Source organism: Peromyscus californicus, unplaced genomic scaffold, assembly GCF_007827085.1.
Source record: "Peromyscus californicus insignis strain IS unplaced genomic scaffold, ASM782708v3 Scaffold_3__1_contigs__length_106647218, whole genome shotgun sequence".
Classification (NCBI taxonomy): Eukaryota; Metazoa; Chordata; class Mammalia; order Rodentia; family Cricetidae; genus Peromyscus; species Peromyscus californicus.
In genome coordinates, this window is record NW_026294551.1 from 2,671,351 (window position 1) to 2,692,440 (window position 21,090).

At 55.1% G+C, this 21,090-nt stretch overlaps 1 protein-coding gene across 1 annotated transcript; it reads left to right on the top strand.

Moving 5' to 3' along the window:
* Positions 1-11,006: 11,006 nt before the first annotated feature.
* On the top strand, positions 11,007-20,377 carry Nptx1 (neuronal pentraxin 1). The gene is made up of 5 exons (XM_052757364.1): positions 11,007-11,788; positions 12,073-12,280; positions 14,128-14,372; positions 15,586-15,765; positions 16,474-20,377. Exons 1-5 carry the CDS (start codon positions 11,345-11,347, stop codon positions 16,693-16,695), a joined length of 1,299 nt encoding a protein of 432 aa, XP_052613324.1. The 5' UTR covers positions 11,007-11,344; the 3' UTR covers positions 16,696-20,377.
* The last annotated feature ends 713 nt before the right edge of the window (positions 20,378-21,090 follow it).

A 21,090-nucleotide genomic window follows, 5' to 3' on the forward strand; every position in this document is an offset into this window, starting at 1 on the left:
AATGAGAGAGAGAGAGAGAGAGAGAGAGAGAGAGAGAGAGAGAGAGAGAGAGAGAGAGAGAGAGAACGCAAGAGTGAACACAGAGGAGTATTTAAGACTCCCCCGAGCAGATACTGCAGCAAAATGCGGTGATTCCCCCAGCCACGGGCTTGGCTCCTGCTGTTTCTGCCTCTTGTACCTGCACTCCCAAGCATCCCTTACTCAAAGGGGCCGTGGGTGGGACCTAATGCATCCAGCTGGGCATCACTCCCATGACTCTTCCCCACAGGGACTCTTGGCCCCCATGAGAGCAGGGTCCGCACCCGGGTATAAGGGGGTCACACCAGGGTCTGACCAGGAGAAAGTGAACTCCATCGTGGCCAGGTCTCTGTTCTGCTTGCTGTCCTCCCAGCAGGGGCCACTCTCCAGCTCGTCCTCGACCACCCAGGACAACATGGCCTGGGAGGAGATGCACCCTGGCCTCTGCAGGCACTGGGCCTGCAAAAGCCTCCCAGGAGGTCAGGTAGGCTTGGGCCAGGAGGCCGCCCAGAGCAGTGGGAGGGCAGGCCCCTCCTTGGCCCTGGCCCTGAGCCCGCACTCTGCACTCTGGCTTTTCCAACCAAGTCACGATCTACGCTTTATCTGATTCCTCTGCCTGGGAGGTGAAGAACGGACCTCCCAGAGCTAAAAAGCCACGACTTGTCCAGAGCTTTGGGACTAGAGCAATGATAGTGGGGCTTCAGCCTCCTTATGTACTCAGCCAGCCTCTATGGGCACCAGAAGCTAATGTTTATTTGCAGACCCAGACAGGACCACCCTTGGTTCCCCAGCCTAAGATGCTAAAGGAGCTGGGAAGGGGCCACAGGCCACTTCATTAGGGTGTCAGATGCCTACCGAGAGAACGAGGACACAAGGCGGTAGTGGTGGGCACACCTAGTCCCGACACTTGGGAGGCAGAAGAGGCAGATTTCTGTGAGTTTAAGGACAGCTCATCTACATACCCAGTTCTGTTCTGGGCTACTCAGGGATACATAGTGAGACCTTGTCTCAAAGATAAATAAAAATGTAAAGGACAAGTAGACAGATTCAGGGGCCAGGGCTTGGCCAGAGGTTTATGAAGGGAAAGTGGGGCTTCTGAGCCAGTTGGCAGAGTCAAGGGCTAAATGTTGACCAGCCTTATAATTCACACAGAATGAGGCCCTGATTCCCCAGATGGCATAATTTGGGGCACTCTCCCCAATCCATCTTGACTCTTGACCACTGTCCCACCCAATTGGGCTCCCTGCCTAGTACCCACACAAGCTATTCCAAGTCCTCTTGGGGTTCCCTGGGGTCCTAGTATGGTCATATGACCTACAGAGAAGCTCTGTTGACCACTGAGTCTGACTTCTCAGCACCTGCTCGCCCACTCCGGCTATTCCCAAATACAGGGCCAAAAGGCTTTTGCAGGTGACTGAACAATTCTCCCCTCTACTTCAGAAGGGGCTTAAGTGTTGTTTCTGCAGGGACCTATCCTGCATCAGGAGCTGCTGTGTCTTCAACAGATGTCCCCTCTGTAGCTGGGTCCCCCAGGGCGGAGTCTGATGTGGTGGGGGCTTGATTGAGGAGTAGTGCAGGCAGTGGCAATGGAAGGGGCTGTCAGAGTAAGTGACCATGGACACCCTGGGGCAATTGGAGCTCACCCCTGTGGACCCTTCCGTGACCACTCACTCCCCAGGGGATGTGCTGAGGGAGGGGAGTAATGGTTCTCCAAGTCATTGGTCACAGTCATGGACATGCTGTCCTGCCCCCACTTCCAGGAGGGTGTGTGGCCCGTGCAGAGTATACACCTGCAGCTAAGGTCAGGGAAGCAGACGTTGGGAGCTCCAAGCTGCCTTTTCAGGATGAGGCCACAGCCTGGGGAAACGATGGGGGCTTCAGGAAGGGCCTCCTCAGCCCTTGCCGCTCTTCATACTCTGCAGTCCCCTCTTGTTTAATTTCTTCCTCCTTGAGGTAAGGGGGCAGGCAGCGGCAGGTTCTCCCTGCAACCCCTGGTATGAACAGCACCATTCTGTGTTCACCTCTCAGATAGCACTTGGGGACTATCAGTGGCAAGAATGGGCATAAAGGGCTGGGGATTTGCATCTCACTGTGTTGCAGAATGACAAAAGAGTCATAAGGGACCTGGGGGAAGTGGGTAAGGTGGCTGAGGCTGGCTCATCGCCAGGTTCCCGCGTGGAGTCTTTCCAGTCACAGCAGAGAATAAAAATCACCCCGTGCCAGGACTTGGGGACCTAAAGACACCACCGAGAGGACCGCTCCCTTTCCTCTCCTGTTCTTTTCCGCTACTTAAGCAGCTCAAGGTTGCCCGTCGTCTTTCTACCTTCCACACAAAGATTTGGAGGAGGATCCTGCTCCTGGGAAAGAGAGTGGTGAGAGACCCTCTCTCGGGGCCTGAGAGATCTAGACACCGAGTCAGCAAGGAGCACAGAGAAGCGGGACACCCAGCCCAAATGTCGTGCTGGCCTCTTCGCTTCTTCTGCACAGCTGGCCAGCTTCCTACCTGCCTTTGAGATGCTCCCTGGCCTAGCCCAGTTGAGCCAACAACAGACGACCATGTGATAACTATACTAACCCCGTTGACTGGCACTCACCATGTGCCTGGCATTGCACTGAGTGCCTCTCCACCTCCATCTAATTCAATTCATATCCTACCCGGAGTCAAGCTGAAACTGAAGAGCTAGAACAGACCCCAGGGCTATACACAGCACCATCCTCCTCCCCGCTCCCACTGCCCCCACTTGTCCCTGGCTTCACTTTGAACAGATTACCCATCATATCATTTTTTGACATTTTTACTCATGGTAGAGGCTGGCATAGAGCCAAGGGACTTTCTCTAGAACACTTCAAAACCCTGATCTAGGGGACTCTGGGACATTGGAGTCTGGCTTTGGACCGATCACCATGCCATCTTACAGACATCTCCTGGTAATTATGGGCAGTAGATGCCAATGTCTTAAGAGAAGTGCTCCAAAGAGAAACTTAAAACCAAGAAAATTCTATCCATCAATTAAAACAAAAAATAGCCAGAAACCTCGCTGTGTCTCTAGGGTTCAGGAGAGTTCCTGGCACGCAGCAGGCCCCTGACGACTACTCATCCGGTAAGTGGATGAATGAGCAGACTCTGGTGGCCAGGTCCTGCTTTCCTGGAATGATGTTCTTTTGCACATTTACTCGACTGCCTCATTCAAAAAAATGGGCAAAATACATCCAGAGGCCCACCGGCTGTGCTACTTCATAGGTTCCTGAAGCAACAAAAAGAGGGACTCACACATGCACAGGGCCCAGGAGTTTCTTTGAGCTGTGCCTTTATTCAGATAGGTATCATATCCCTAATACAGCAGATGGCCCCAGGGAGGCCTTTGACTTCACCCCAATTACTATTCTGTCCTGTGCCAGCCAATGCCACCCTGTTTCCAAACGAGAGGCGTGAGAGCTGCTGCTCCCAGCTAGATGGAGCCCACACTTTTCCTTCCCCAGGTGTGAGTGATGGTGTCCATACACAGACCTTGTAGTAGCTGTAATCCCTTGCCGGGTACATACCATTTTTATTCTGAAACACTTTTATGCCTCAACTCATTTTATACTTCATATGCTCTCTCCTGGTGTTTGGCAGATGGCGAAATTGATGTGCAAGGATGCAGCGAGCTGGCGGCCCCCCACCCTTCACACCAGCCAGATGCCATTAGCAGGAAGGAGCATTTCCTCTCTAGGACAGAGTGATGTGGGTGGGGCCTCACATGGCTCACTCCAGGCTGCTCTCATTTGCATTTATGAGCTTAGCCTCAGAAGGGCAGCAAGATGAATGATGCCAGGCGTTCTGAAGTCCAGAAAGCACCATACAAATGCCTGGCAGTGTACCCATTGCTGCAATCCTTACGGTTTTTTTGTTTTTTTTTTCCAGAGCTGAGGACCAAACCCAGGGCCTTGCACTTGGTAGGCAAGCGCTCTACCACTGAGCTAAATCTCCAACCCCCCCTTACGTTTTTTTAATGCAGAGACTAGGAAGTGTTGAACGCTGGATTCCCGCCCCGAGTTCTCTTTAACACCACATCCTTCCAGGGTGGCTTCCCTCATGACTTGGCTGTACCTCCATTCCCAGGCTGCAGGGTCAGCCTCACGTCTCCAACACCCACAGACCACTTTGGCTCAGCATAGCTTGTGATGCTTTGTTATCCAACACTGAGACTCCACCACGGAAGGGTGGGGCTCCGGAGTAAGAACTCCACGGACTCTCTTCTTCTAGACCCACGCAGCCAATGCCCTCTATCCCCTGTGGGCAGCCTCAATGGTTTACTCCCCCAAGAAGAAGAGAGCCAGAGCTCTCTCAAGTTAATAGTGTCTATCCTTCTTGCCCTAAACTCAAGCCAAAGCCAAATGTCCTGACCTGCCTTTAATCCCTGAGATGTCCTCAAGTCTGCCTCTTTCTTCCCTGGCCTTTGCTACAGCCCTCATTCCTTACCACTCCGGTGGAACCTCATGGTTCCTATTGCCCCTCAAGTCCGTTCTTCTGGGATCCCAGAGCACACCAGACACAGGACCACTGCTGCTGCTTGGAGGAAGATGAGGTCCTGGCTCTCAGCCAGACTCCCTATTTAGCGGAAGTCTGTCTGACTGTTCCTACCACATCCCCATACGACACCCATTTTGCACTGCATGGTTGACAAGGTAAACACCCTGCCACACTTGCTTCTATTGTTCATGATGCTGAATGTTGTCTGTGAGTGTGTGATATTGGGAATTGAACCCAGGGCCTTGTACATACCAGGCAAGCATTCTGCCACTGACCTACATATGCAGCTCCTGTGTTGATCATGAAAACCACCTCTGTGCCTCCCACACTCTTCCAGACCTTGCTCCGATGTCACCTGGTCAGCAAACACTACTTTCCCACACCACCCAGACCTGTTGCTGGCTTGGGCAGTTTCTGCCTGGGGGCTCAGTGAGAAAAGTGTGTTTGTATCTATCTACTGTACTGGACAGAGTGCTCTCAGAGATGGGGGGGGGGGTCAGTATTTTGTTCATCACTGGCCCTGGCACCTTGCCTGCCCTCGGCAGATGCTCTGGAAATGTTTGCCAAACTGAGAGCAAACATTGGGAATGTTTACACTGTGCTAAATGCCCAAGATCTTGCCTGGCATCTGAAGCCCCTGCTTGGAAGAGTCAGGCAGCGTTGCGTTCCCACCTGCAAAAGCCTGCTTATTGGAACAACAAACAAGTCATCAGTGCAAGCCCTCCTAACACTGGGCTCAAACCCACAGGAGGACAGGGGAAGGGCCTGTGCGGAGACCACGTAGGTCTCTGTCCCCAGCCAGATTGGGCCAGCAGCTGCCTGGCTGGCTCACAAGGAAGAAGGGCTCAGGAGAAGGTGGCCTTTCCTGGGGGAACCCCTGGCAGAGCACAGAGAACCTGGAGGGGAGTCAGTTTGTTGCCCAGAGCAGCAGGGTCGGCTCCCTTGTATTTCCACAGTGAGTGCAAACAGTAAACAAGGCCAGCTTCGGATGGAGGAGACAAAGGAGATGCTCTGGAGCCCAGAGTCCCAGACAGCCTCACCCAGCTGCACACTGGCTGTGGATGTGCTGGGCCCCTGTCCCCACTGAGTTCCTTCCTTTGCCTGGCAAAAACTCCTGACTAGAATGGAAGGGCTTGATGGCATCACATCTTCATCAGACCTCGTATGGTGGGCCTCCGTTCATTTCTTCATTGTGAGACCAATAGCCAAACCACGCCTTAACCAGACACGTGAGCAAATACAGAAGGAAGATTTGAAAAAAGATAACCAGGGTCTGGCAAGGGGCTCAGCAGGTAGGAATGCTTACCACCAGATTTAAGTGTGTGTATTTTCATATACACACACGGCTGCAGGTGCCCACGGGGGCTGGAGTTGGTGGATCTTCTGGGACTAGAGTTACAGGCAGTTGGGAGCCACTTGTCATCTGTGCTGGGAACCAAACTCAAGTCCTCTAGAAGAGAAAAACACGCTCTTAACTGCTGGACCAACTCTCCAGTCCAATACTAAATATTCTGCTCTCTTTTTTCAATAATTTTTTTTTGTTTTTTGTTTTTTGTTTTTTGTTTTTCGAGACAGGGTTTCTCTGTGTAGCTTTGCGCCTTTCCTGGAACTCACTTGGTAGCCCAGGCTGGCCTTGAACTCACAGAGATCCACCTGCCTCTGCCTCCCGAGTGCTGGGTTTAAGGCGTGCACCACCACCGCCCGGCATTTTCAATATTTTTTTTTTTTGGTTTTTTCGAGACAGGGTTTCTCTGTGTAGCTTTGCGCCTTTCCTGGGACTCACTTGGTAGCCCAGGCTGGCCTCGAACTCACAGAGATCCGCCTGACTCTGCCTCCCGAGTGCTGGGATTAAAGGCGTGCGCCACCACCGCCCGGCCATTTTCAATATTTTTTAAATTGAAAAATATTAAAAGTACAACCAACCTCTTCCCCCACCCCACCCCCATCCTTCTCTCTCTCTCTCTCTCTCTCTCTCTCTCTCTCTCTCTCTCTCTCTCTCTGTCTTGGTTTGTCAAGATAATGTTTCTCTGTGTAGCCCTGGCTGTCCCGGAACTCACTCTGTAGACCAGCCTGGCCTTGAACTCAGAGATCCACCTGCCTCTGCCTCCCCAGTGCTGGGATTAAAGGTATGTGCCACCACCGCCTGGCAAAAGTACAACTTGTTTGTAAGATAGGGTGATGGTCACAGAGGTGTCCATGAAGAGGACAGACAGAGGCCGTTCCCAGCACAGCTAGGGAGGAGGTCTTTTGCATGTCACAGAGCAGGTGGGCAGGGCCTGTCAGGAGAGTGACTCTGAGGCACAGGTGGGCTGAGGTTGTGACTCAGAGGCCTGTGAGGCTTGCTGCTGTCAGAGCAACCCTACCCCCACCCCCTCAGTCCCCAGGGTGCTTTATGGGGAAGGAGGAGTTTCACATGTCCTGGCTGTGTCCTCAGGGGTGAGCTGGTCCCTGTGGAATCTCTCCTGGTGGTAGCCAGAAGCTCACAGGTTGCTGCTGTCTGTGGATACTGTCCCCCCAACCTTGTGTGGGGAATGCAGCCACATAGAAAGTGTCCGTGGCACCCGCATCACTCAGGAGGATAAACAGAATACAGCCAGCATCACCAGAGTGCTGAAAAGAAGAGTCAGCCCCCAAACCACACAGGAATGGGGCCAAGGAAAAAAAATAGCCACTTATTCCTCTGCAAGGCACTCCCCACCCAAGATGGGATGTCAGCACATCTATGGAAGACATGGCATGTCCCCCAGGAGGGTTTGCACATGGCTCTGTGCTAAGTTCCCCTGAGTCCCAATGGTCAGTGAGACTCGGTGGTTCTCTTCTTGGGAATTGTAGCTGCAGTTTTCCTGTGTCCAGCCCGGTCCGCAGCCATTTAGACCCAAGTAAACACACAGAGGCTTATATTAATTAAAACTGCTCAGCCATTAGCTCAGGCTTACTACTGACTAGCTCTTACACTTAAACTCAGCCCATTTCTGTTAATCTATACGTCGCCACATTTTCCGTGGCTTTCCCTGTGTGCCATTACATGCTGCTCCCTGGATGGCAGGCTGGTGTCTCCTGACTTAGCCTTTTTCTTCCCAGAATTCTCCTTGTCTGCTTATCTCGCCTATACTTCCTGCCTGGCTACTGGCCCATCAGCATTTTATTAAACCAGTGTACAAAAGCATTATCCCACAGCAGGGAATGGGCCTCTCTCCACCCACTCTACCTCTCCCAGGTTCTCCCCAGCTGGGATGGCCTTCCCAAAGCACAAGGTGGACCTTCATGCTAGAAGGGCTCCGAGGCAGAGGTTGGAGGAGGCTGGTGCCCCTGTCTGGCACTGTCCTGGACCCACCTGGCATCCACACATGTGATCCTCTGGGAAGCTCTGTCCTAATTGGAGTGGTAGGTGCCTGATCTGCTGACGGCTGTGGCCACGCTGCAGGATGGGCTTGGGTGCACCCCTGTGAGTTCCCACCCTCATCTGGGTAAAGGCCTTGATGGGCATGGATGTCCTCATGATATTGTGGTTTCCCTCTGTAGTCCTCCTGAGTACATCCACCTTTTCCACCCAACACCAGCCATCAGTTTGCAAACAAAATGTACCTGCCCATCAGCCTACACCATGTGACTGCTCCCTCCTCACTGGTGTGCTGAGTCCAGGCCAGTTCAATCTTCAGGAAGTTTACAAGATGGTTAACACAGCCATCACTAAGGCGTAAATTACATAAAATTACAATTAAATAATTATAATGAAAACTAAGTATTCTAAATGCATCACTTCCTAATTATTTTATACATCTCAATCTGTTCTCCTGCAGTTATCTCTGGGCTTTGCATGGGCATGGTGGGAACACTGTATAACGCTGTGCCAGGCCCCAGGGCTTCCCAGGCCCAGGTGTGGTATTTACCCTATTTCTTTCCACCTCAGCTCCAGGCTCTGGGATGTGGTACCCAGGCCAGGCACAGAGAAATAACTGTCTTTATGTAAGAAGCCAGTGTAGCCCCTTCCCATCAGCTCCTTGGGTTCCCCCTCTGATGGTTTTGGGTAAGGTGGACTTCCATTCCTTTCCCCAGGCCCCTGGGCTACTAGACAGTCAGAACAATGGGAGGCAGAGCCAACTTTATAATGACCAGGGTGGATGCTCCCTACCCAGGATCCTGAGAACTGCTGGAAAGGATTTAAAGAGGACAAGAGAGCCTCTTCCAGGGTGGTTGCCCACCTGAGCTTGGCAGCGCCCTTAGGGGTCTGCATCGCGCCTCCAGGTGGACAGAGCCCTTCGCAGTGGTGGCCAAATGGGCTGTACCCTTCCTTGGCTGTCTTCCCTGCTCTGGGCTCCACAGATCCCAAAGGTATTGTCGTCCCTGGCCACAGGCCCGGGGAGGGGGGCTTTCACTCTCTCAGCCACCCGCTCCCATCATCCTCTGTCAAAGGGTTACGTGCCCTCAGTGCCCAAGTGTGATAGTACCAAGCCGCCGAGGTCTCCTGGATGGTAAAAATCGTAGTCCGGGTCCGCTCCTGGGCCTTAAAGCCACAAAAACGAGCTAAGCACTCCAGCTCCCTCTACACACCTGCAGGGGAAGGACCAGGCTAGTCTCCCGCGCCCACGCACTCTGAGCGGGGATAGCCTCGCCGCAGGGCCGGACCAGGCTGGGGACTGCTTCGCGTTAGACAAATTGGGGGAGGCGCCGCCGGGGCCGAAGCACTAGGCCTACGCGGGGTCCCCTCGTCCCTCCGCATTAGGCTGGGAGCTGGGGGCTGATGTCTCCAAGAAGCGCTGCGCCCCTGGAGTAGGTAATTCCTCCGGAGTTCCGCCTCAGCCAGGGCGGCTCCGGGTGCACGTCCGGTGGAGAGAGGCTAGTCCTGGGTCCCAAGGGAGGATTTAGGGGGCGCCCGGCGCGAGCCGCTGCGGATTCCTGTGCTCGGTGCAGGGCAGTAAATACGCTGGAGCGGGAGACCCGCACTCTCTCCCTGCACCGAGCCCAGGACAGCCGCATGCGGGCCGCGGGGTCCCTCTGGCGCCCGGAAGCGGAGGTCTAGCGATGCGTCGGGCGTGCAGGGGCCACGGCGGCTCGCAGCCCGGACTCCGGATGGTTAAATGCCGAGATGTGGAACATAGGCAGTGGGGCGCCCCTGGGGCTTGGGGCTGGGAGGAGGCGTCGGAGAAGACCTGGATAGTGGCTTCTCTGTCAATCCGGCTTGTACATCACCGCCAGCGATGCCCACTGCCCACATCTGGAATCTCCTGTCCAAGGGCTGCCTGTGGATCCTGGACTCACGGTCGGGACCCAGTCTGGCCCAGCGCCCTGTAAAGGGCTGTGGGGCAACCAATCGCTTGATGGGGGCGGGGGGGGGGCGGTGCGGTCTGCGGGGCCAGCAGGGCCAGCCTGTAGCTGGGGCTCTTCCAGGCATTTAAAGCCTGATTTGGGTTCTCCCTGTTTAGTTTCCCTTTCTACATAATTGGAGCTTGGGCGAGTTCCCAGGCCCAATTCTGGTTCCGACGTGGGGCGCAAGCTGCAGCCCAGACCCTTGTCCAGAGTCCCCAGAAGCATTGGAACCTGGACTGGAATTCCAGCCAGGCAGCGCCGCTATCCAGAAAAAAAAAAAAAAAAAAGAAAGAAAGAAAAGGAAAAAAGAAAAAAAGAGGCGTGGGTGTGTGGGTGACTGGGTGGGGTGTCTATAAGAAAACGGTCAGAGGTGCGAAGAAGTCGCTGCCCACCTCTGGGACCCCTTCCCCGAAGTCCAGGAGCGTGAGGAATAGGCTAGGCAGGGATCGTGTGGAACGGTAAGCCCAACACACATACATAGACATACAAAGGGACACACGGACACGCCCAGAGCGCGTCCGTACTCTAAGAGAAGGAGCTCCGGGAGGGGCCTCTTTCGGGTGGCCAGCCAGCTTCTGGGGCGGCACCTGCCCGGAACTAGGCTGGCTTTGATGGCAGGAAGGGTTCGATCTGCAGATCCGAGAAGGCCCCAGCCTTGACGAGCACATAGTGGGGGTTCTTGCTTCTAGGGCGGGGGGAGTGGTATTGTTAGGTCCACAAACCCCAGGAGTTGGGAGAAGGGGAATGCAGGAGGGCGGGGAACCAGGACGTGGGAGTTCCCAGCCCCAGGGTGTTCCCTGGCTTTCAGCTCCAAACGGACGTCTATGAACCATGGAGTCACCTCGCTACACCTTTTCTGGACCTCGGCGAGCTGCATGCTGGGCACACCGACGTTGACGATTTGGGGAGAAGAGGACTGCGAGCGCGCAGAGCCCGGACCCCGCGAGCATTCAGTGAGATCAAGCGAATTGAGCTTTTCTAGTGGCCTTTCTTCTCTTCCGAGGCCCGTCGGAGATTAGGGGCACCGCGTAGGTGCCCCACCATCTAATCCAGGCCCACGGCTGATGTCCCCATTGGCCCTGTGTTCTGGGAGCCTTCGGGGAAGCGGCGCGGGCCCGGGCGGGGGCGGGAGTGCGGAGGCGGTGAGAGGGGGCGGCGGCGGATCTGGGAGGGACGAGACGGTGAGGGCCGAGGTAGCTCCAGCCGCGCTCCCGTGCGACCCCCGCGGCGGCGCGGGGCCCGTCCGCACACAATTAAAGCGGGATTCCTCCCCCGCTGACGTCGGCGGCGCCGAGGCCCCTCCCGCGGCTGCATAAAAGGCGCGGGCTCCGCAGCGCAGGCGGCAGTGGGGGCCGAGGAGCGCGGCTGAGAAGACAGTACCGCTGAGAAGCGCGGTGCCCAGAGCGCGGGCCGCCTGCGGAGCGACTGCCCCAGCCAGCCCGAACCCGGTCCCAGCCCGAGCCCCACCGGAGCCTAGCGGGCCCGGTGCTCCAGGTGTCCGCAGCCATGCTGGCCGGCCGCGCCGCGCGCACCTGTGCGCTGCTCGCCCTCTGCCTCCTGGGCAGTCGGGCCCAGGATTTCGGGCCGACCCGCTTCATCTGCACTTCGGTGCCGGTGGACGCCGACATGTGTGCCGCGTCCGTGGCCGCGGGCGGCGCCGAGGAGCTTCGGAGCAACGTGCTGCAGCTCCGCGAGACCGTGCTGCAGCAGAAGGAGACCATCCTCAGCCAGAAGGAGACCATCAGGGAGCTGACCACCAAGCTTGGCCGCTGCGAGAGCCAGAGCACCCTAGACGCAGGTCCTGGCGAGGCCAGGTCGGGCGGCGGCCGCAAGCAGCCTGGCTCGGGCAAGAACACGATGGGCGACCTGTCCCGGACGCCGGCCGCGGAGACACTCAGCCAACTCGGGCAAACTTTGCAATCTCTCAAAACCCGACTGGAGAACCTCGAGGTCCGCGTGAGCTGCGGTTCCCCCAACGCGTTGTGCGCCCTTCTGCCCTCGCCCAACCCATCCCGACCCGGTCCGCCCCCCCCCCCCCCCTTTCCTTGCCCCTTCCTTGCTGATGCCGGACCGTCGCTTCTCGGACCCTGCGGGGCGCCGAGGGCGGCTTCTCGCCGGAGCTCCCCGCCTTGCCGCCCCCGCATTCGCCCCGGGGACCGCGCCGCGGGCCTTCGCTCACGGTCCCGGCTGCACGCCTAACGGTGTGGTTTTCCCCTGCCCTTGTGCCCCCGCAGCAGTACAGCCGCCTCAATTCTTCCAGCCAGACCAACAGCCTCAAGGATCTGCTGCAGAGTAAGATCGATGACCTGGAGCGGCAGGTGCTGTCTCGGGTGAACACTCTGGAGGAGGGCAAAGGGGGCCCCAAGAACGACACAGAGGAGAGGATCAAGATTGAGAGCGCCTTGACATCCCTGCATCAGCGGATCAGCGAGCTGGAGAAAGGTAAGGTCTCAGGGGGGACATGCTGCATGCTCTAGGCTCCCTCTAGAGACATTGCCAGGGTCCCACTCCCTGCCCTGGCCTCTGGTTCGGGACCTACTCTGTAAACCCTCCCCAGTTAGAGCTTCCTGCCCGGTGCCCAGATCCCCCCCCGCCCCCCCCCCCCCCGGGGAAGCAGCGGAGCTTAAGAAGGGATTGCACAGTGCAGTCAGGACACTCACAGTATTTTTTTCAAGTCTAATTTGTTTAATCTTAAGTAACTTTGCACAGTAGCTGTTTCTGGCCCAAGCTTTACTTAGTAATTGGAAAGCCTTGCTTCTGCTGGAATCTGTCACCAACAAAGCGCTGGACACCAGCCCTCTTGGGCCATTGAGTGTCTTTGCTCCCAGTTGCCCAGTGCTCCTGGTGTCCTGGTCCAGGTCCCTCTCTCCACCTTGAGCCCTCTTTCAATTTTTTTTTCCAGTGGCTCATCTTTCATGCCGCTGCATTTGCCCTGGTCATGAACTCAGCTGGCCCCTAGCACCTGCCTGGGTGTACTGATTAGTTGCGCCCTGGAGTCACAGAAATCAAACAAGATTGTAAAAGGAGGAGGGGGGCATCCTAGCTCAGAGCAGGGCCACGTGACCCTGCCCGGACTGCAAAATGTGCCGGCTGGATTTAAACAGTGCCATCTTAAGGCGTGTTATGTAACTGAAAAACATCAAGGGAAAGAGGGACCTAAGAAGGGAGGGGTGGGAGATTCAGGAAAGGAAAACACTCCCGAGAGATGCCAGTACTGCCGCACCCCCAAACTACCAGCCTGAATTGGGGGGGTCTGCAATAAGGACTGGCCCTGCTCCGTTGCTCTCCTGGCTTGGGGAATGTTGTTTCTGTCTTGTTCTGCTGCTTTCTAGAAGTCACTCTTAATTTGGGGACCAGGTTCTTCCTGGGCTCTGGGGCAGGGGTAAAGCCAGGAGCTGGCAGGGCAGATACATTCCTCGGCTCTAAAAGGGTGAGTATCCACTGCTCAATAGGACCTGTTTGCTGGGAGTCAGTCACAGCAGGCCCAGGGCCAGCCACAGGAGGTGTAGAGGTGGGGGTGAGGGTTAGACATCCCCAGAGGATGCAGTCAAGAGACTGGTTGGGGGACGGTGGGCCTGGGCCTGGAGCCTGAGTTTCCAGGAAGCTCATCAGAGGCTATGTGGCATCTTCAAAGCCTCACCTTGGGGGCTCTGGTTCAAAGAAGGCTGATTTCCCCTGCTGTCCTGCATCTTAGTAGGCTCCAGGCAGCATCCCTAGGGGAGTTGGTGGAGATCTGCAACTCCTGAAGAATACATGGAGTTGTGCAAAGGACCGAGTGATTGGCTGTAGCATGTCCTGGCTTCAGTGCAGGAGACAGGCAGTAGGGAATGGCAGTAGGGAATGGTTGTCTTTGGTGGAGATTGAGAGAAAGGCCCAGTCCAATCAAGAGGTTCTATAAACACCATTACCATCTAAATCAGGTCGGCCCCCAAGGGGGCTGCTCAGAAGGGAGCTAGCCTGGTTCCTTCTTCCCCTGCAGCCACACCTTCTCAGTCATTTGACCAGTGTGCACTGAAGTGGGCCCAGTGCCCTCTCCATGCCCACTCTGCAGCCCAGAGGCAGCTTCATAGTCTGTCCTGCGCTCTTCTCCTGCCTTGGTATCCCCAGGGATGGTACCATGTGGCAACAAGAGCTGGCCAGGCCCAGAGTGCAGAGACCTTGGGTCAGCTTTTTGCCAGCTGGCCCTGTTCCCTGTCTGCATCACGGGACTTGATGGGGACCAAACAGGACTCATACCATAAGCACTTGGTCAAGGTACAAGATGGCAGGGCTCATCTTGTCCTCCCTAGGTCAGAAAGACAATCGCCCCGGGGACAAGTTTCAGCTAACATTCCCACTGCGGACCAACTACATGTATGCCAAGGTGAAGAAGAGCCTGCCGGAGATGTACGCCTTCACTGTGTGCATGTGGCTCAAATCCAGTGCAGCGCCTGGAGTGGGCACACCCTTCTCTTACGCTGTGCCTGGGCAGGCCAACGAGCTGGTCCTCATCGAGTGGGGCAACAACCCCATGGAGATTCTCATTAATGACAAGGTAATGCCACCACCCTGACAGGACCCTGGGGTGTTATCAGAGCTGTGTGCCCACACACAGCTTGTGGGACTGCAGGCCTTCCGGAACCCTGGGGTGTGGGGTGCTTATCAAGGCTGTGATTCTGAGAAAAATGTCTGCCCAGCAAGACTGAGGGAGGTGGAGGCTGAATCGGATCAGAAATGGGGAGGAACATCTTCACCTGCCCTCACTGGAAAACAAGGAGAGCTGGAACATTCCAGAAAGAGGCCTTAGCTGGAGGAGGGGAGGGAGGGGGGAGGGATGGTAGACAGTCCTGGGAATGTTCTAGTCCGTCCTGCTGACACTTTGGCTCCTCCTCCCTGGCTGGTTGACTGGCTGAGGTTTTCCGTATTTGGTGACTGTAGATACTCTGGAGGGTGAACTGGTCCTAGAGGCTCTCCTTAGTCTACATCTGTCTCACTTTGGCCCTGCTTTCAGGAAGAGGCCAGCCCCCTCCCACCAGGAGATGACAGTTTTCTCTGTAGCAAGCTTAGCTTCACCCTGCCCCTCTGGGTTAGGGGTAAATTAGCTGTCAGCTTTCAGCCCCCTCCTCTCTACTCCAGCACCCATAGTGAATGGCTCAAACCTGGCTAGGAACAACATCAAAAGACCCTTGAATGCATTGCACTTTCCTGGACCTTTTGGGATCTGACTTGTGCACTGTCCCCCTGCCCAGGGTGGATGGGGGCATGAAATTCTGCTTCAAACCAGTCTGAGCCATTCCCACAGCCTCACTCAGGTTCTCTGCAGGGGCTGATTGCAGGCAGTGTAGACCAGAGGACCTAACAGTTGGGATTGGAATGCTGAGAAGGATGAGAGACCCAGTGGGGAGGCCGGAGGCTTTGGTAGATTTAGCCACCAGGGACACACACTCTGTCAGAGGCTTGTTTTTGGAACTAGCTGGGTGTGTGTGTGTGTGTGGTGGTGGTGGTGGTGTGTGTCCAGATGGGTCTCAAGGACTCCTTGGCAAAGGTCCTTGGTTTCCAGTGGGATCCCAGGTCCATCCATGGGTGGGGCTGGCCGATGCTAAGCACATCTGAAGGGGTGGTGCTGATGCTGGGAGAGTTCAGTAACAGCCCCACAAGAATTGTAAAGTGGGGTGAGGAGTACCGCGGTGGGACTTGTGAGCATCCTCAGCTCTGAGTAGCACTGGGCTGTTCCGTAATGTGTGCCATCCTCCCATCCTCCTTCCTAGGTGGCCAAGCTGCCCTTCGTAATCAACGATGGCAAGTGGCACCACATCTGTGTCACCTGGACCACCCGGGATGGGGTCTGGGAGGCCTATCAGGATGGTACCCAGGGTGGCAATGGAGAGAACCTGGCTCCCTATCACCCCATCAAACCACAGGGTGTGCTGGTGCTGGGCCAGGAGCAGGTACCTGTTTGGGCAGAGGGTGAGGGAGGGGAAAGTGGGCGGGGGGAGTGTGCATGAATGTGTGCTCAGGGAGCAAGTTATGCCAGTTTAGGTAAAATCTGCTCTAGGTGGGCTTCAGGAAGCTCCATGGGAGTGGGCCCAGGTCCCAGCACTCTTGGGAACTGCAGCAGGCCTCTCTTTGGCATGGGAAGCCCAGTTCCACTTTTAGCAATGAATAATTTAGTTCCTGTGAAGTGGTTCATCTCCCACTGGGCACCGGCACCTGGGAGGGAGATGAAAGGGCAGGAAGTCAAGTCTTCCATTCCTGTTGGGACGTCTTCAGCAGATAGGGTGTTCGAGAGGGTCTGAGACACTGCTGCCTTCCTTGGTTGCCATGGCCTTCGCCGAGCCCCCCACTCATTATTGCCCAGGGGACTGGCTGTGTGAAAAGTGGTATGTCAAGGCCTGCAGGGGATGCAATCTGTATCCAGAGTGCGCCAGCACCAATCCCTTTTCTAGGCTCCTCTCAGAGAGGGACAGGTGAAATGTCTTGAAGATCCAGGTGCAGGAGAGCAAATAGTACTAAGTGCATGGGGTGAGGGGAGCAGACCCTGATGGGGAGAGAGGCATGGATACCCAGGTTCATCCCTAACAGTGGGCTGCTCAGCTAGGCCCCTGGATCACCCAGCCAACCCCCTCTTCTCTCCCATCCCCTACTCTTCTCCAAAGGACACTCTAGGCGGAGGGTTTGACGCCACCCAAGCGTTTGTGGGTGAGTTGGCCCATTTCAACATCTGGGACCGCAAGCTGACCCCCGGGGAGGTGTACAACCTGGCCACCTGCAGCAGCAAGGCCCTCTCCGGCAATGTCATCGCCTGGGCCGAGTCCCAGATTGAGATCTTTGGTGGAGCCACCAAGTGGACATTCGAGGCTTGTCGCCAGATCAACTGAAGGCTTCAGGCTAGGGCTGAGCCCCCAGCCCCACGCCTGCCCACCCTGCTTGTGCGGTGATGACCCATCGTCTCCCCCCACCCCCAGGAATGACTCAAGGCCATGGCCCCTGCACACGCACACGCACACAGCCTGGTTTGTCCTCCTTGTGCACATGAAGCAGTCCCGGCTCTTCTTTGGCCCTAAGGACACCCCACTTCTCCCTAGGAGCCCTACTATCTCCCGGGCATGCCTAGCTAAAGCAGGCAGCATCAGCTTTGACAAGGCAGAGTTAGGTGAGAGAGTGCGCGCGCGTGTGCGTAGGGGAGGCTTTTCTTTTAAGATGAGATAGTTCGTTCCCTCCTTTCTTTGTGGTTTTTGTATGTTTCTGATGGGTCAGCTGCCTGTGTGCCTTGGGACTGGCGCCGTTTCCTCGGCACACGTATTTATCCTCATTTGCAGACCTTTGTGGGAGGGGCAGAGTGCTCTGTTGATGGAAGTCAGAATAGTTTGTTAAGGCTGGGGGACCTTCCCACAGGAATTTTTGTTTGGGGTAAGTGGATTCTCTGAAGATCGGAGGCTGGTTGTCCTGGGATGGCATCACCGAGATGCCATCATTTCCCTCCCCCTGCCGGAGTCAGATTGTCTGTTGTCTGCATCTGAGGGTAGAGTACGCCACTCAGCAGCTCTGTCCCAGGACTGCACCTGACCCTTGGCCTTCCTGCCTCTTCCTATCACTCAAGACTGGGACCTGTTATTCCCTTTCAGCCTCCAAAGCTGTGCTACTTCAGCCCAGTGGTTCTGAGAAGGGAGTGCCCCACCAGAGTCCCAGGACACAGGGCCTTGGCACCCCCCCTTCTCCCTCTGGTGGAGAAACCAGAGGCTTCAAGTGGGGAATCTCACGTGCTTGATCTCAGCTCCAAAGGGCACTGAGACTTGACCCACAGTCCATGGGAATGCCTTCCCATGGCATTTTTCACAGCCATACTCCCCTCCCAGCACACCCAGGCCCAGGTGAGCTAGCTCAGACCCCTCTCAGGGGCCAGGGGCTCAGAAACCTCTCATGTGGAGCCTGCTGGCCAGGGCATGGTGTGTCATCCACTCTTGTATCTCATGGGGTACAAGCCCTGCAGCAGCCCCAACCTGCCGCCGGCCTGTGACACCAAGCCTGTGGCTTTTCCTTATTGAAAGCAGCATGAGCACCACCTTCTGAGGAGAGGGACAAAACGTGTGTGTGCACATGTGTCTGTCGAATGATGGAGAACACTGAGGAGGCCGTGTCCAGGTGGGGTGGGCCCCGCTTTGTTTCCCCACTGTGTGGGCACATGCCCAATGACACCTGGACTGTGTCTCCAGTAGCCTGACTAGCAAAAGGCTGGCAAGTCTTTCTAGAAACCTACGCACTGCCTGGCTCGTCTGCAGCTGCAGACGCTTCCTCAACGGGAGCAGGGCTTGCACCTGCTGTTCTTCCAGGGGCACCTGTCTCCTTCCATACAGGTCCGTGTTGTGTCTGAGCCTAGTGCATCCGTGTGTGTCTCTGTGCTGTCTGTGTCACTGTTGTTGTGGGTGTCTGCACGGTTCCCCCGCCACTGCTCTGTGGTGCGTTGCTCTCAGAGCAAGCCAATCCAGCAGTGTGCCACTTGTCGTCCAGAAGTGGCTTTTCCTTAGATAATTGTGCTTCCTCAGCACCCTTTGGGTTGTGGCATCCTTGGATCTGTGGGGATCTTCTGTGTTTGCATGTACCTCAGGGTGGTGTGTTCCTTGCTCCCTTGGTCCAATGCGTGTTCCCTTGCCTGCATGGACTTCTCTGGTTCTGTGTTGTGTGCTGAGTGCCGCCCAGTGTTCTGTGATCACCCATGTAGCTACTGAAAAATGGCTGGGTAAGCAAGCCAGGGGTTTTGGGGAGGTCAAGAGAGATCAGCGTCCCTCTTCCCTCCTTTTCCCCAGACATAGCAAGAAGCATCTCTAACATCTAGGTTGAGAACAAGCCTGAATGGTACCCATGGTTGGGAGAGAGAGAGCGTGAGCTCGGAATCAACTTTCCAGACCAGATAGAGCCCCACCCTTACTTTAGCCGTCTGGGAGCCAACACCAGGCAAGGCCCAGAGCCGGCTGTGCCCGGTGCACTCCTGCTAACCCCTGCCACCAGCCCCAGCCCCTGCCAATGCGGACCCCAGACCACCTGCACCCACATGGGTGGGGTGGGAGCTGTCCGTTCAGGACCACAAGCCATCCTCTGCCCTGGCTTAGAGGGCAGAGCACACCCCAATGCTTATGCCTCCGCCCTTCATCTCTCAGCTCCTCTCCCTTCTCCTCTCCCCTGCGGCACCCATAGTGCCAGGGACAGAAGCTGACATCCAGCTCTTGCCCTGCCCCTAACTGGAGTCTGTGCCAAGCCCCTCCCCTCCGTCACTGTGCTCACACTTGGCACTTTGCTGGCCCTGAGAAAGCTAACGACAGCCGCAAATCTAATCCACATATTTTCCATCGACTCCGTAATCTGACTGATGTCCCCTCTTGCACTGAATAATACATGCCTCTCTCAGGTAAGCCATTTTATAAAATAAGAGATAAAATGCACTGTCAAGACAGTGTTTGCTTCTGCCGATGGTGTCCGACAGCACCCTGGGCATTAGGGTGGGAGAGCTGCCACGGAGGCTCCCAGGCCCGAGGGGGCTGAGAGCCCACTTGAATTGTAAGCCTTCTTGCTTTTGATAACACAGTATTATTTCTCTTACTGAAGAAGAAAAAGTTTATTACCAAACAAGAGTATTTTTATGAAAGAATAGGACAAACCTATAAATTATCTCAACCTATATCTCCCTTGAAAAATACTTTCAGGCTCCATCAAAATGTAGGACTGAAAGCGTGTATTTTGGCAGAAAGATACATTTTTGTATGCTTTCTTTTCCTTTTGTAGATTCCCAACTTATTTTCTAAGACTGCAAAGATCACTTTGTCACCAGCCCTGGGACCTGAGACCAAGGGGTTGTCTTATGGGCAGTGAGGGGGAAGGAGAGGCTGGCCTGAGGTTCACAGTCACTCCAGTGAGCTCCGATAAGGGGCCACCAGGTCTCGAAGGTGTGTTGGGGACCAGGAGGTTAAAAAAAAAAAAAGCCTTTGATGGTGGGTTCTTTGTCTTGGAACTGACTGGTTATGTGAGACAGGATGAGGATTTGGATACCAATTCTGAGCTTGATAGAAGACACGAGGGATATGCTGGCTAACACAAGGGCATCGCGTCCTTAGTAATTCGTCATGATTTCATCTCAAACACAACGTGTAAACTTACTCAGCTGACGATGGGAATTGTGTTGCTTCTGTGCGCAGTGGACTTACGTGCAATCTGTTCAAAAGGGAACAAGTCATTGAGGAGAACAAAAGCCCAATACTTAGAGTCCCAATTTTGTCTTATTTGCCAAAAAAAAAAGCAACCCCCCTAGAGTTGATATTGTTACAATGTACATACTGTAAACTATGAAAGAATCGATGTACCTTACTTTTTCATTATTTGCTAACCAAAGCTGTACATTTTTCATACGATCTGCAGCCTTTTGAGTATCAAAGGGGTAAACACCACCATCAGCCATTCTGGAAATGCACTATTTATACTGGTACCCTTGCTTTTTTTCCCCCCCATTTTCTTGCTGAGATGACATGAATTGTTGAGTTTATTTTTACACAGTAAAGAGTGAAGAAAGACCGTGGTCTCACTGGACTCTCTCTCTGTGTCTGTGTGCAAGAACATGTGGGTAAATGTGTGCGCATGTGAAGGCCAGAGTTCACACTGGAGTCTTCCTCAATTCCTCTCCACCCTTTCCTTTCTTAAGATTTGTTTTTACTTTACATGTGGGTGTCTTGCCTGCATTTATGTATGTATGTGTGTGCCTGGCGCCAGCAGAAGCTAGGAGAATGGATCAGATCCCCTGAACTGGAGTTACAGGTAAGTTGTGAGCCACCATGTGGATGCTGGAGCTAAAGCCAGGTCCTCTGCAAGAGCAGGTAGTGCTCTTAGCTCCTCAGTCATTTCTCCAGACCCCACCCCACCCCTGCACTGCCTTATTTTTAGCAACAACTTCTCCCACTGAAGCTGGAGACTACCAATTCAGCTAGCCTGGATGGTCATTGAGATCCATGGATCTGCCTGCCTCTGCCCCCTGGCCAGCTCTGGGGTTCCAGCCACTACACCTGGCTTTTTGTGGGTTCTGGGATCTGAACTTAAGTCCTTGTGCTTGCCGGCAGGCACTTTACCCATCCAGTCATCTCTCTGGCCATTCTTGCTGTCCCTTCTAAAACTTGCCAAGGTTGTCAGCTAGGACATGGGACCCTAACTGTGTTACTGTGTTAGCACTGCTCTGTGTCCCTCTATAGGCCCATAACCCCCTGGGATGTTGGGGTGAGGGTTCTGCATCTCCC